At 36.8% G+C, this 15,020-nt stretch overlaps 1 protein-coding gene across 3 annotated transcripts in view; it reads left to right on the forward strand.

Annotated features, from left to right (window-relative positions):
• The first annotated feature begins 3,034 nt into the window (after window positions 1–3,034).
• Window positions 3,035–15,020, forward strand: part of LOC126976956 (nose resistant to fluoxetine protein 6-like) — a 45,230-nt gene continuing 33,244 nt past the window's right edge. Inside the window, exons 1-5 of one of the 3 annotated variants that reach the window (XM_050825567.1) lie at window positions 3,038–3,509; window positions 3,672–4,457; window positions 5,148–5,386; window positions 5,767–5,984; window positions 7,537–7,661. In XM_050825567.1, the coding sequence (XP_050681524.1) occupies window positions 3,257–3,509; window positions 3,672–4,457; window positions 5,148–5,386; window positions 5,767–5,984; window positions 7,537–7,661 (1,621 nt within the window). In that variant the 5' untranslated portion in view covers window positions 3,038–3,256. Of the gene's footprint in view, window positions 4,458–5,147; window positions 5,387–5,766; window positions 5,985–7,536; window positions 7,662–15,020 lie in introns of all 3 variants that reach the window. The other 2 variants (XM_050825568.1, XM_050825566.1) reach the window with 2 other exon arrangements.

Raw genomic sequence — 15,020 nt, forward strand, 5'->3', positions numbered from 1 at the left:
CGGTCTGAAGGGCGCTAGTGAAATTACTGGGTAAATGAGACTTAAAATCGTATGTCTCACGGTGACGAGCGCAATTGTAGTGTCGCTAAGAATATTTGGGTTTTGCAAGAATCCTGAGCGGCACTGCATTTTAATGGGCAGGGCGTATTAATTACCATCAGCTGAACATCCTGCTCGTCTCAACCCTTAATGTCATAAAAAAATGAGCATTCGGGTCACCTGATGATAAATGATCACCACAGACCATATTCTCGTAGCACCAGAGGAATCACATGAGCCTTGCTGATCTTATAAAGCATCGAATAAACAATAATATTATGAATTCGAAAACCGTATACATTTTGCAAGGGCGAGGATCGAACCGGAATCGGTTCCGTGGTGGAGAGTCAACGGTTGAACCTATTTACTTCACAGTCGCTTTTTTAATTAAGATGTCGTATTTTTTTATTTCACTTGGCACCAACTTAAAAATATTGTAAAGAAATTATACTTTTTACCTTTTTTGATGCATAAATTTAAGTGTTGAAGTCCCTGGTAGATTGGGCACGGGGAAGGGTGCTGGTGTGGGACGCGACTTGCGTCGACACTCTGGCTCCTTCTCATTTCCAAGTTACGTCAGTTGGTGCTGGGGCTGCTGCTTCGACTGCCGAAGACAGCAAACGTCGCAAATATTTCGGTCTTAGTGAGTCCTACATCTTTGTGCCTTTTGTCGAGACATGTGGGGCCCAGAAGCGCTTAGAATGTATAAAGTACTATCTTCGTGCCTAAATAGGGCTACAGGGAACCCCAGCAATGGCAGCTATTTCGTTCAACGGATCAGCCTAGCTATGTACTGCAGAAATGCATCCAGTATTCTTGGTACGCTTCCCCGTATTAATAGTTTTATTTGAATATAATCATAGTGTTATTAATATAGTTACCAAGTTGTTTTCCTAAAATAATAACAATTTTACCTATTTAAAAGACACATAAAATAGTAATAAAGTTAGATATTGAACAATTAAATACCATGTAATCCATCAAACATACTTTATATTGTTACGGGTTCAAAAGCCATGTCAAGGTAAGCAATTAATTATTGTATAAAGAGAGTTCAATTTTTCATTAACTTGTTAATATCTCTATAATCTACAGTACTTTAAAATCGTTAACAGTTATCGATGTTCTGGCCTTTAAATTGATTCAGTTAATGTGGCTTTCGATGATTATAGCATTGATGGATTTATCGATAGCCATTGGCCACCTGGTAAACGAGTTCGCATTCAGATTAATATCTTTTATAACTGTGCTACCATAAACAATATATAAGTTGATATTTATTTAATTTTGCACTTCTTTTTTTAAGTTTTGAGGCTTGCAATATTTACATTAATTGCCACTAGGTTATATAGAGACCATGCCCATAATACTGAAGGTTTATGTATAGAGAGTAGATTGATGTATATTTTTTAGGCGGAGGGACAAAAGACCGTACCGACGCCTACGCCTACTAAGCTGATGTTAAGCGATAACTGCCACTCACAGATTTTGCCGGAATTTTAGGAACATAGCGTTGGCTTTTTATAAAGTTATCCATGTCATTGCTGTGGACGTACGCCACACATCGAGGTGGTGAGGAGGTATTCACGTTTGTGGCGTGTCGTGCGAAGGTGGCATATCGGAGACAGGGAAAAGGTCAATCAGCTATTCGGAACTCTTCTCATGAATAATGCGGCCGAAAAACCTAATGAAGCGACGTCTACGCAACGCCAAGTTGTCGAGCCGTTCACAGAGAACTGAATCTCCGACAATGCGACCAACTCTGATAATGTGGTGCACCAGAACAGAGATGACAGTAATACTCCATACTATATGGCTTCACATGCGCTTGAGTGAGGGCTGGCTTGAAGTTTTGCTTGCTCTATTAATAAACCCTTTATACGAGTATTATCGTTTCGTACACTTTCACATAAAACAATTTACTTTTAAATTCCGAAGATATTTGTAGGTACTCGCCTGGCTTTAGGAGGATCTTCTAGATTAAAGCCATTTTTAATTTATAACGGCATTTGTTTACTAATTTAAGTTATTATGACGAAGAGGTGGATGAATGAAGCGACTGTTTATTATTTTTCTGTGACGCTTTTCCATATGGTAATGTTAGTTGAAAACAAATATGCTAAAATTTATACTCCTAATTGAGATTTTGACTTGAGTTTTCGGTTGTTATGATTATTATTATTATATTTTTATGAAAATAAGGGACGAGACGAGCAGGACGTTCAGCTGATGGTAATCGATACGCCTACTCATTATAATGCAGTGCCACTCAGGATTCTTGAAAACCCCAAAAATTCTGAGCGGCACGTCAGTATTGCGCTCGTCACCTTGAGACATAAGATGTTATGTATCATTTGCCCAGTAATTTCACTAGCTACGGCGCCCTTCAGATCGAAACACAGTAATGCTTAACTATTACTGCTTCACGGCAGAAATAGGCGCCGTTGTGGTACCCATAATCTAGCCGGCTTCCTGTGCAAAGGAGTCTCCAACTGGTGGTATTTATAAAATATATTCCAGAAACCCGACCAATCGATCCCGACATGGTGATGTGGTGTTAAAATAATCATGGTCCTCTCTCTATGTCGACTTTTCTTCTATCGGTGACATAACGGATTTGTTCTAGAATAGATAAACATCATTTGTCATTAATCTTAGGCTAACTGATACCATTTTCAGTAAGATTCCACGTCTAGTAAAACAAATCACAAAAAACCGCAATAAAATAGTATAAGAGAACTTCAGTCATATATTTAAGTATATGTCTATGTTTTTATTTTTTTAGCAACATAAGGTATACCAGATGTATTCCTACCAGTTATTAGTCCCTTGAAAGCTATTAACCCACTCAAATAACGAGTAATACGCTCAGTAACTACTACGTAAAGCGCTATCAATCCGTTCGACTTTATTTCAACTCAAGATCCGGACAATCGCCATAGCAATACTATTTTTACACTAATCTTGGATTCATGCCACAATTCGTGCCCTCGCGCTAGTACACTCGAATTAACCTCAGCTAAGAAACGTGTCATTTAGTATTAAATAACCCTTTTAAAGTGTCCAAAATTTGTTACCATATTACCCATACATCATATCAATGAAGAGACGGTGGCTGCCTCCCGCGGTACGAAGACAGAAATAGAATTATCTTGGAAAATATACATATGTCTCAGTTTCGCTGATGATGGCGCCGTGAGCGTCCCGCGCTCTGGCCATGACGCGCCATACTTTAGCATTACTCCTAATTTTGATCACTTTCTCCATCTTTACTTCTGTCATAGCATTCCGCGTACGTTTACCTCATGAACATGTTAAAAATAAATGTGACAGCTGCAATGGCAAGGAACTCGACCCTGAATCAAAACAAAGCGTAACATCTGAGAAACGTGTAAATGATGATTTGAAGAAAAGTGTGCGTGAAAAGTTAGCACCAGTTTCTGTGGACGAGGATGATAGTGATGAGGATAGTCAAAGTACGTTTAATATTAATGCTAAATCTAGTATTGGACTACAAACTCATCATAATATTATTAAGGAACCTGAAATTTATGACGATAGCGAAGAGGATGACGAAGATGAAATTAATACTATAAAACACGATGAAAAAGAAGATAATAGAGTTGTGGAAGATGATAAAGAGAACGTAGAAAAGGTTTCTCAAAAAGATCATTTGAAAAAATCTGTAGGCAGTGCGGCAAACAGGTTAAAGCCGAAATTTGAATTAAAAATTGACGATGATGATGATGATGATGACGACAGTGATGAAGATGAGGAATATATCGATCACATACCTAAGTCCAATAATAATACTAAAGTTGAAAAGAAGATTGTAATAAAAAAAGACGAATCTGTAACCATAACACAGTCACCGAGCAAAGTGACTGAGAGGTCGTTGAAACCCAATTCTAAGGTAACAGAAAAAGATAATACGAACGAAGTAAATCTCCGACAGACTAGACATAAAGGAAAAGAAAATGATGATAACTTAAAAGAAATGGAAACTAAAACAAAAGATGTGAAACCTAAAGAAAGTCTTGAAAAAATAAAGGTTAAATCACATATTGAGGGAGGAAAGATACAAACTCATGTAGTAACAACAAAAGCAGGGAGTACTAAAATTAATTCAGAAAAACAGACTGATGATGAAAGAAAACAGGCAAAAGTGGAGGTACCATTAAAAGAAAACACAAAACCTAGTAAAAAGGTTTTAAAAAGTCAAGAACGAGGAAGTGCTCCAAAGCCAATAAGTAATAATGTACAGAAAACAATGGTATTACAGAGAGAATTCGAAGATTTATATGGATATTTTCCAACTTTTGCTCCGAATTTTTCACATGTACACAATCCGGAATGTCGGCGACATGGTCAAATACTACTTAGGCAGTTGCGTGGGTCTAAGCTATGGGCTTTAAACAGTAAGTACATTTTTTCAGTAAGGTAGAAATAATTTCCAAGCATCTTGTTTCCAATTCAATAAATCTCAATTCCTTTAAAACAAGTGCATAATATATTAACTTCAAAACTGTAGCGATTATACTGGCATTCCAAAATAATTTAATTATAGCGGTAATCACTTACCACGAAGTGATCCACATACTCACCTGAAAAACGCAGTGTTAATAATAATATTTACTTACAATATAATATTAAATTATAGTTTACTGTTATCCCAAAAAAATTGTGTTTTTCTTAATTCTAGACATACTTTTCTTAATATAGTAAAAAAGCTCCATAAAGTATTACTTACGAATCTTGCGAAGATTTATCCAATTAGTGGTATTGGATACCTAACTACTAACCTAAATCATAACATAAAATGAGGTTGGAATTTCAGAGAAAAACAAGATAAAAATAAAATATAGAAGAAATATATATTTAAGACCATCGTAACTAACCCACAGCTACCTATCCCTGTATTATTTCCATTAAACTATTTCATGAACACAGTTAATATTTTATTTATGGAAATATTGAGCTTAAAACAAAGATCATGATTATATATAATATATAGAAATACATTAAAATGCCCTTGATTCGTGGTTCGCGTGACGTTTGCCACGGGTGTATTCCCAGCGGATACATAAAACAAACAATTAATATTACAGTGCTAGATGCAACAGCGAAGATACCCTCGGGAATTCTTCAAGGTAATGGAATCCAGCTTGGTGACTTTGACCAATGCTTGGCGAGTCGAGCCCGTGTGCAGTTGGAAACTGGAAGTGTCGTCAAAGTTCAAGGAAAATATTGTTTGGTGACGATGGATGTAAAGAGTGAAAGCACAGACCTTGAAATAGTGGTAGACCTTGCTCAGGGAAGGAATCTTATCAAGAGTAGGGTAGATGATGTGAGTAATCACGTATTTTATTCTTATTTATTGGTAATACCTAAAGGGAAACTTAATACTATCGATAAAGAACACGATATAAATTATAGGATACAACAATACACTTAACATTTATTTTGTTCAATAACAAGTTAACCCGCCTACTGTTGGGTTAACAAAATAAAATACAGCAAACTTTATGCATTTTCATTGTTTCCGTAGTGCACGCCCCTTAATAATTTAGATCTCTATTTTTTAAATTATGGCCCGTGCTACTAAATAAATACAAAATTTATTATGATTTAAAATATATATTTTTCTAATGAATGATTAAATAATGTTGTTAATTGAATTCTTTGTGACCATAAATGCAGTCATAATGCTTTCAATATATTGTTCAGCCAGGTCACTTCGTGCCACGTTTCTCAACGCTTAGCTGGGGCTCCTGTGTCCCATCGGCCTGTGCACCTGACGACGTTCAACTCATGCTCAGCGACGCCCTGGAACACTACCGGAAAATTGGCGTCTCGTTCCGAGTCAAAGTCAACGAACTTGACTGTCACGTGCAGAAAACTCAGAAGTGGGATGATTGGCTGGAAATACCAACTCTTTTGACATTGTAAGTTTAGTAATTTTGGAGGTTATGCCTTTAAGGGTTGTGACATGAAACCACAATTATGGTATACTAATTTTATTAATAAAAAAAACTTGACCGAGCATCCGTGCAATACGCACAGATATACAAAGTGCAGCGTGCCCGCATGCACACACGTACTTAATTAAGACACAGCAATTCATAACTAATAATGTACCTACAGAATTTAAACAAATATTATTTGGTAAAAATGTTTTCTGATCATAAATTAATTAATCTGCTGGTCTAGTGGTGAGAATGTTGCAATGTGAGCAACTTAGAAGGTTAGGTTTAGAAATGGCAAAAAACCACTTTTCACAAATGAAAATGGAGTATAAGAAAACTGTTTTCTAAAAGGGAATAGAATAGAGTTTTACTGGTAATTTTTATACGATACAAAATCTATTCTAAATATATATTTGTATACTCACAAACATTTTCTAGCATCTTACATTTGTAAAGGATATTTATAGATAGCCTTTGTTTTACTTCAAGGACATCGTTTTAATAACCTCACAATGATTGCGGATGCAATTTAAAGCGAAACTTGTGATGACGTTATATCTATATAAAGCTTTGAACTAACTAACCTTTTGCGATAGCCACATATTATTAAAAGCAAATCTATAAAAAGATCTTTAATCCTCACAGAATTTAATATGATTTAATTTAGTTTTTGTATGTAAATTATTGCATAAATTACAATTTATATTGAGTGATATACCATTCGACAGCACCTCCCTTAAAGCCTCGTCTGGTATCAGAGTACTTGAAATCTCGAGTGATTGCCAATTCCGCGGTCATCTGGAGGGCAAAGCAAAATTGGCTTCGAAGAAGCTGGGCGATAAGTAATAAAACTTGTCATTTTTGCGCGCTTGGTGATCGCGAACAATGACTCCATAGCTCGGAAGCACAACCAAACAAGCGATGATTATTCGTTGAAAATTTACATATTTTGTTGCCATTGCTTAACATGAAAAAATTGTTCTGTGACCAATGATACCGCTATTTAAGTATTCGATTTCCCCAGAAATGATTATTTAAATAAATTAATTTCTTCTTGACGTGGATTTCAGTGCTTAAGAATGTATTATTATATTAAATACTAGCTGACCCGACAGACGTTGTTCTGTACATAATAAATAAAATATCGTTTTTGATGAATTTGTCAATAATTTTTCATTGTAACATAATAATATGCTCCTTGTTGTTATCATGAAATTGTTTCACAGCAGAACTGTCAAACCGCGCGTCAAACATACTCTCACACAAAATATGTCCAAACAAAACAAATATTGGAAATAAAAATAATTATGGGTCCCAAATCGAAATAAAAACTATCCTATCTCTTAAGTTGGACTAAACTGCACTCCATGAAGTAATCCCCATTGAAATCCGTTCATTAGTTTAGGAGTCCATTGAGGACAAACATTGTGACACAAGATTTATATATATTAAGACTAGAAGTGTCTGAGAATACACTGACAATTATATTATTATTATATTGACACTAATTTTATTAAATATTGCACCACAGATTCTTCTACGCTATGATTATTTTACTGGTGGTGATTGCGACTGTTCAAGATTGTTTTACTGACACTCAAGTTGACAATAAAAGCGCTGACACTGGGGAGGAAGATCTGCATATAAGGAAACCAGGTAAGTGAACAGCCAATGAGGTTTAAGTACATAATGTTCAGTGGAAGATTTTTCATACAACAATTTAATTCCAATATTTTTTACAGTAAAATAACTGAAACGTATTTAACCTATCAAATATCTGAGACTGCTCTTATAGAAGATTAGTGTGGACTGTCAAAATAATATCTTAGAATCTGTGAGTAGAACGGGACACGAGTAACTATCGTCCTCGCATCGTATTCCTCATTGCTGAGGGTCGTAATTTCTCTAAGGATTCAACTTTTTGACAATAGTTCGCCATCTGTCAAAACACAGACGTCTTTGGCTACGTGCAGTGCGTCATGAAGTCCGGTATCCAGAGATGTGCAGACCATCTTATAGGGCTGCGACCTCTGGGGCGTTATCCGTCTATCTTCCCAGTAACCATCAGTTGTTTGAGGTTTTGGCCATCTTTTCTGGACTACTTTTACATCTAGAGTGAGGATGGATTGGTTGGTGCGGAATGCTGTCCAAGGGATTTGAAGCATCTTTCTCTAGCACCACATCTCAAAGGCATCAATCTGATCTCTGTCGGCCTTCTTTAGTGTCCAAGTTTCAGCCCCATTGCTAAAGATGAAAATATTAGAGTAACAAAAATATTTTCTTATCAATTTGGTTTAGATAATTTATACCCTAAGTCAGAAAATTGATCCTATACTGGTATTCTTTTTCTTCTTTCTAGTACCGAACCATAAAACTAAATATAGACGAAAAATTCGATGAAACCTTCACCCACTTACGCGGTTGAAACAACAATTCGATCGTAATTCAAAATAGATGTCGAATGTCGTTGCTACTTCAGTAATTAACGTCAATTATGCATTCAGGTCTAGTGTAACCAATGTTGCGGCAGGGTTGTTAGGTCAGGTCTGTTAATTGTCTGAAACCAATGGGGTGATGTTGCGATACCGAGCGACCCTACTTTGTGATTTGCAACACAATAATATGTAGCGCCGCAGAAGCGAGCTACAAGTATATTACATATGCGTATTCTATTGTTAATAGGTTAGCTAGAATTAAGGGCTCCTTCATAGGTTTTGGTATTAAGTTTTTTTTTATAACAATAACAGATGAGACTAACAAGACATTCAGCTGATGGTAATTCAGCAGTGCCGCTCAGGATTCTTGAAAAACCCAAAAATTCGGAGCGGCACTACAATTGCGATCGTCTCCTTGAGACATAAGTTGTTAAGTCTCATTTGCCTAGTAACTTCACTAGCTACGGCGCCCTTCAGACCGGAACACATTATTGTTTACACATTACTGTTTCACGGCAGAAATAGGCGCCGTTGTGGTGTACCCATCAGCCTCCCACTGGTTATCGTACTGGGATTAAGTTTTATAATAAAATAGCAGACAGTATACTAGGACTCGCTGAGCACAATTAATTCAAGAAATATTTTAAAGCTTTTTTGACAAAGAATGATACTATAGTATAGTAGATTGTGTACAGGATAATGATGCATGGTTTTATAAATAGCCTGAGGGCGGTCTCTTCATACCCAATCTGTTGTATCATTAAGAAAATTGTTTAAATTATAGTACTTTTACCACATAAACGTATTTTGACTTTTGAATTTTTAACGTCTTTTGAATTTCGTTTTTGTTTTGTTTATTTTCTGGGATGTTGTTGTAATAGTAGATTGTTAACCAATTCCTACTCGGACTATAGCCGCCCTCGCTGTGCTCGGGCGTCTAAATACCTCGGGAATTGATTCTTTCGACCCGTGTTAAGCACGCTACTTTTCATTTCGAATATGAAGAAAATTAAACTAGTTGTTTATCTAAACTATTTATTGATAATATATAATAATATTAGTTGTACCTATTTAAAATTAACTGTCAAAACTACAATTTGTGAAATTAAAAGTTACATTTTTGTTTGGAATGTTTATGCTGTTTGATATATTATAACAAATTTTGCTGTTCTGGATATCTGTAAAAGTAGGAGACTGCTATTTCATCAGACGATGGATTCCATGGCGGACACTCCCTGGAAGTTGTTGGCTGAGGCGAATTGGGTGTATTTTTATAGTTTCAGTTAATTTGGTTGAAATTTTAGTTTTATTTTGGACTGAATCCTCAATGTAGCCTTCGGTGACTGTGCTGGATTTCCAGCCTCCAGTTTTCTTTACATAAAACTCTTCACAGCTGACAGCAGTTCTATTTTTAAAGTTCATTCCGGCCCTTGGGTAATTTAATTTTGTATGAGTTTTTCCCTCTCTACGGAGGGAAGTAGCATTTTCTACCCAATAATCAGATAAAAAAAATATTACTTTCCGAGTATGAGAAAAGAAAAAGTATATACATCGCCCCACAAAAGATCTACAGTCGAGTAGTAGACATGACAAGTTTATGTTTGTTCCTGGTGTTAACAGTTTCCATACAGGTCACGTATATGCCTATGTGTCTACATAAAATTATCAAGAATATATTGAGAGGCAAAAGTTAAAATGTTTATTTCTGTAAATTTTGCTCTCAATGATTCTTCAGGATCTTATACATAGCGCGAATAGCCCACTACAGCAAAGATTCATAATAGTTATATTCGCCTTTTAGGATGGTGTACGCAGTTCTTTAAGATATGGTTGCAGCGCTGGGCACAAAGTATCCGAACTGCAAAGTTCTTAAGAGGAAATTAACTCTGCCTCCAGATTTTTTAAGTGGCAAATCGCTCGTGCGAAGTCGAAGCACGTCGTCAAAATCGGCGAGCAGCTTTCCAGTTACCCGACCGGATTACGCAAGTACTAGTCGTTGTCGAAAGCTGCTCTTGGGTTACCTTGGGCTGGTTGAAGTTATTCAACCAGCCGTCCCTGCCGCCGTTACACATGAGGAATGACAGCCTGGCCCATACGGCACAAGAGAAAGCCGATCTCCTGTGCGTTCTTTTTGCCTCCAACTCGACTCTTGACGACAACGGAAAAACACCGCCGACCATCCCGCGGCATCAGAGGTCTATGCCTGAAGTACAGTTCAGACAGAAAACTGTTAGGCGAGCTCTGTTTTCGTTGGACGTCAGTAAGTCGAGCGGGCCGGATAGCATTTCTTAAATCGTGTTTAGAACGTGTGTCCCTGAGTTGTCGCCGGTGCTAACGCGTTTATTCCGGCACTCTTATTCAAAAGGCATAGTCCCTGACTCATGGAAGTCAGCCCTTGTCAATTCGATCTAAAAAAGGAGACGGTTCGGATCCGGCAAACTACAGGCCTATTGCTATTACCTCCCTGCTCTCCAAAATCATGGAGAGCATAATCAACCGCCAGCTCTTGATATACCTAGAGGGATTCCAGTTGATCAACGATCGACAGTACGGCTTTCGCCATGGTCGGTCGGCAGGTGATCTTCTGGTATACCTAACACATAGATGGGCGGCGGCTATTGAAAGCAAGGGGGAGGGCCTGGCAGTTAGCCTGGATATAGCAAAGGCCTTTGATCGTGCATGGCACAAGGTGCTCGCTCCTCTCAAAACTTCCATCATTTGGGCTTCCCGAGAGCTTAAGCAAGTGGACCTCCAGCTTCCTCACTGGGCGCAGCATACAGGTCGTTGTCGACGGATATTGCTTGAACCCGAAGCCCGTGAACGCTGGAGTGCCCCAAGGCTGTGTGCTATCTCCCACGCTGTTTCTTCTGTATATCAATGATATGTTGGACACCTCCAACATACTTCTTCTTCTATCGAGTTCTCTCTTGAGAAGGTCGCGGAATGGGGTGAATTGAACCTTGTCTAATTTAACTCCCAGAAGACTCAAGTTTGCGCGTTCACCACTAAAAAAACTTCCCTTAAAGCCTCGCCAAGTATCGGAACACTGGGTCTCGAATCTCGAGCGATTGCCAATTTCGTTCGACAAATATTGACGGAATTAACACTAAAGAAAACTCAAATCATTTGGACTCCTAAATATCATACATTCTATTAACAAAAGCTTTACAATCTTTTAGATAGTAGAAACGCATGAAATCGAATTCAAGTTAATATTATAACGTTAAGCAGTAGATTACATATTTCCAATACTGATTTATTATTTCGACATAATTACACGGGGATAAATGTCATTATCGCCGTATTTATAGCGCTGTGAAGTGCAGATGCAGCGGTATTTCGCGTCATTAGTTGAAATTCAATTTAAAATTTCAGTTCGTTATAATCTGAATGTACGGAAAATGTTTGTAAATATTTTGATATTTTCGGAGATTGCTTGTTGAATTCTTTTAACCATGTAATGAATTGGTGGGTGTTAATTTTAAAGTATTTGATAATTTATACATACAAGTGGTCACTCATTCATTATGTTAATAAAATTAAATGTTATTCAGGGCTATGCAATTTGTTACTACTTCTCTTAATTTATGTGACAAAAATATTTTATCAGTGTCTTTTAAATTGAAATTCTCAATAGGATATTAGAAAGTAGAAGATAGAATCTCTTCTATCTTCTCCTCACCAAATCACTTTCTACTTTTCATACTTTCCACTACTTGTTCGTCTATTCTTTCATTTGCTTTACACTTTCGAGTCTGAACTAGAACTGCCGTAGGCCTTTTTTTTTTGCGCCCAAACAAGGGAAAGGGCTACCCTCCGGGATAACGACGGGAGGGAGGTGGTGAATGCTCATGCATACCAACGCAGCCTAAATCTGCGTTGGTTATGTGGGACTGAAAACCACGTGACTGAAAACCTAGGTGCCTACCCACTTAACACCACCTGCGGTTGGCTTTGGGCAGGTGCCCTTTAAGCCTACATCGAAGGCGACCTTCTCTTGGGGAGAGAGAGGCGCAAGCGGCACTCCCTATGGAGTTTCCGCTGGGATAAACCGTAGGCCACGCTTAGTACGGCTTATATACCCCCGGGTCTGTTCTATTTTCAAAATGATTCTCTTCCATCTTTAAATATAGATTGTACTAGAAATATTTGTCGAAATTATCAATGCCTTGAAGTTTGACAACTCTTATCATGTGCGTCGAAGCGTTGCTATGCGACAATGTCATCATCTTCTTATTAAATACTCTATGCTGCTAACTACAGGTCAGTACGCACGTAGTTATTAACATGTAAAGCATCCAACTGGTTTTTAAACTTCAGAAGCATTGTGACGGAATCACTTAAATATTTATAAAGGCCTATAAAACAAAATGATGTCATAAAATTTATTTATTGTTTACCAAGTTCGATACAATCATTAAATTTTATTACTCTGACGTCACATAATCCGGTGTCGCTGGCAATATATGTAGGCCTGTATAAATTCGAGATTGAATGTGTGTTTGGTTAACCATATAACAGATTATATAGACATGCTTTTAGGGTTCCGTAGTCAAGTGACATAAAACGGAACCCTTTTGGATTCGTTATGTCGGTCTGTCTGTCCGTCCGTATATCGCAGCCACTTTTTCAGAAACTATGCGAACTATACTGTTGAAACTTGGCAAGTAGGTGTATTCTGTGAACCACATTAAATTTTCACACAAAAATAAACAAACAATAAATTTCGGGGATACTCAGAACTCAAACTCAAAAAAATTTTTGATCAAACCCACACGCGGTATCTATGCATAAGTATTTAAAAAATGATATTGAGGTTAATTCTTATATCATTTTTCTCTAAACAGAATAGTCTGCGCGAGAGACACTTTCAAAGTGGTAAAATGTGTCCCCACTGTAGTAATTTACTTCTAAAATAAGAAAATGATATATAAGATATACCTTACCATGCAAAATTCCACCGAGAATTGGTTTTGAACGAGATCTAGTAACTAGTTAATACCATCGGTCAAAGTTACAACTTTAGAACTGTTATTTTGTTACTTGCTGCTACGGAACCCTTCATGGGCGAGTCCGACTCGCACTTGGCCGCTTTTTTATAATTCGTTTTGGGAGTAATTTAATAAGAGCTAGAATATTATAATGCTGTAGATACCATGACTAAAGGAAAGGAACTAATTACCATTATATATCACAGTTAAATATTTTAATCGTTTTTTTTTATTGAATAAATTATTTAGCTTCACAAACTGTGTAACCTATTGAAGTAACATTATCGTCAGCTGTTATTTCAACCTAAAATAATTTTCTAAACCAGAATGTTCTTGAGTAAACTGGTTTCTATCACTCAGATATTCAGACCGATCAGGCCTATGTTTATTTATGAAAATAAGGGAGGAGACGAGCAGGATGTTCAGCTGATGGTGATGGACAAGCCCTGCCCATTACAATGTAGCGCCGCTCAAGATTATTGAAAAACCCAAAAATTCTGAGCGGCACTACAACTGCGCTCGTCAACTTGAGACATCACTAGCTACGGTGCCCTTCAGATCGAAACACAGTAATGTTTACATATTACTGCTTCACGGCAGAAATAGGCACCGTTGTGGTACCTATAATCTAGCCGGCATCCTGTGCAAAGGAGCCTCCCACTGGTGAAAGACTGTTTTATCTCCTCTATTGTTACTACATAGCGTCGGCAATGAGCGACTCCAGTAGGGATAGAATAACAATAGTATTTGATAAACGCAAGTGCTACACAATTATTTAAATAAAATACTATTTCAAGAATTAAAACGCGTGTAATTGTAGCAAAATCTAAAAATACAGATTGAATCTACATATATGTATTAAAATGAATTGCTGTTCGTTAGTCTCGCTAAAACTCGAGAACGGCTGCACCGATTTGGCTAATTTTGGTCTTCAATTATTCGTGGAAGTCCAGAGAAGGTTTAAAAGGTGAATAAATAGGAAAATGCTGCTAAAGTAAATAAAAACAACAAATTTGTTTTTCCTTTGATGTGTCCATACATAGTTTCTATGAGAGAATTTATTGACGCACGGTTTGACAGTTTTGCTTGTTTTGTGAAACAATTTCCTTACGACAGCGGGGTGCATATTTTACGAAGTAATTTTTGATGTTATGATAATAATATTATTGACAAATTCATATAAAAACATTATTTTATTTATTATATATAGAACAACGTCTGTCGGGTCAGCTAGTTATAAATATAATCATAGCTATTTTAATCTTTTATAAAGTATTTCATTAAAATAAATAGAATTGGAATGGGGATGGATGGGTGAAAAAGAAGGGGTAAACCAATCTTATTTATTCCTTAATTTATTCCTTCATTAGTATAGAACAACATATTTTTTTTTAAATATACTTTCATTAAAACTTTTGTAAATGTAGCAAGAGAGGGCATTTTATCAATATGTCACCATTTGAAAATTGCGATCGTCGTTTTTTCCACAGTTTTATTGTTAGTTTTAGTAAAATTAATAAGAGTCACTAAGATTAAGGATTGGTCTCTGCTGCGCTCTGTCAGGCTGAGTCGCAAAGTGCGGCAACTAA

The sequence above is a fragment of the Leptidea sinapis genome, chromosome 43, assembly GCF_905404315.1.
Source record: "Leptidea sinapis chromosome 43, ilLepSina1.1, whole genome shotgun sequence".
In the NCBI taxonomy this organism is placed as follows: domain Eukaryota; kingdom Metazoa; phylum Arthropoda; class Insecta; order Lepidoptera; family Pieridae; genus Leptidea; species Leptidea sinapis.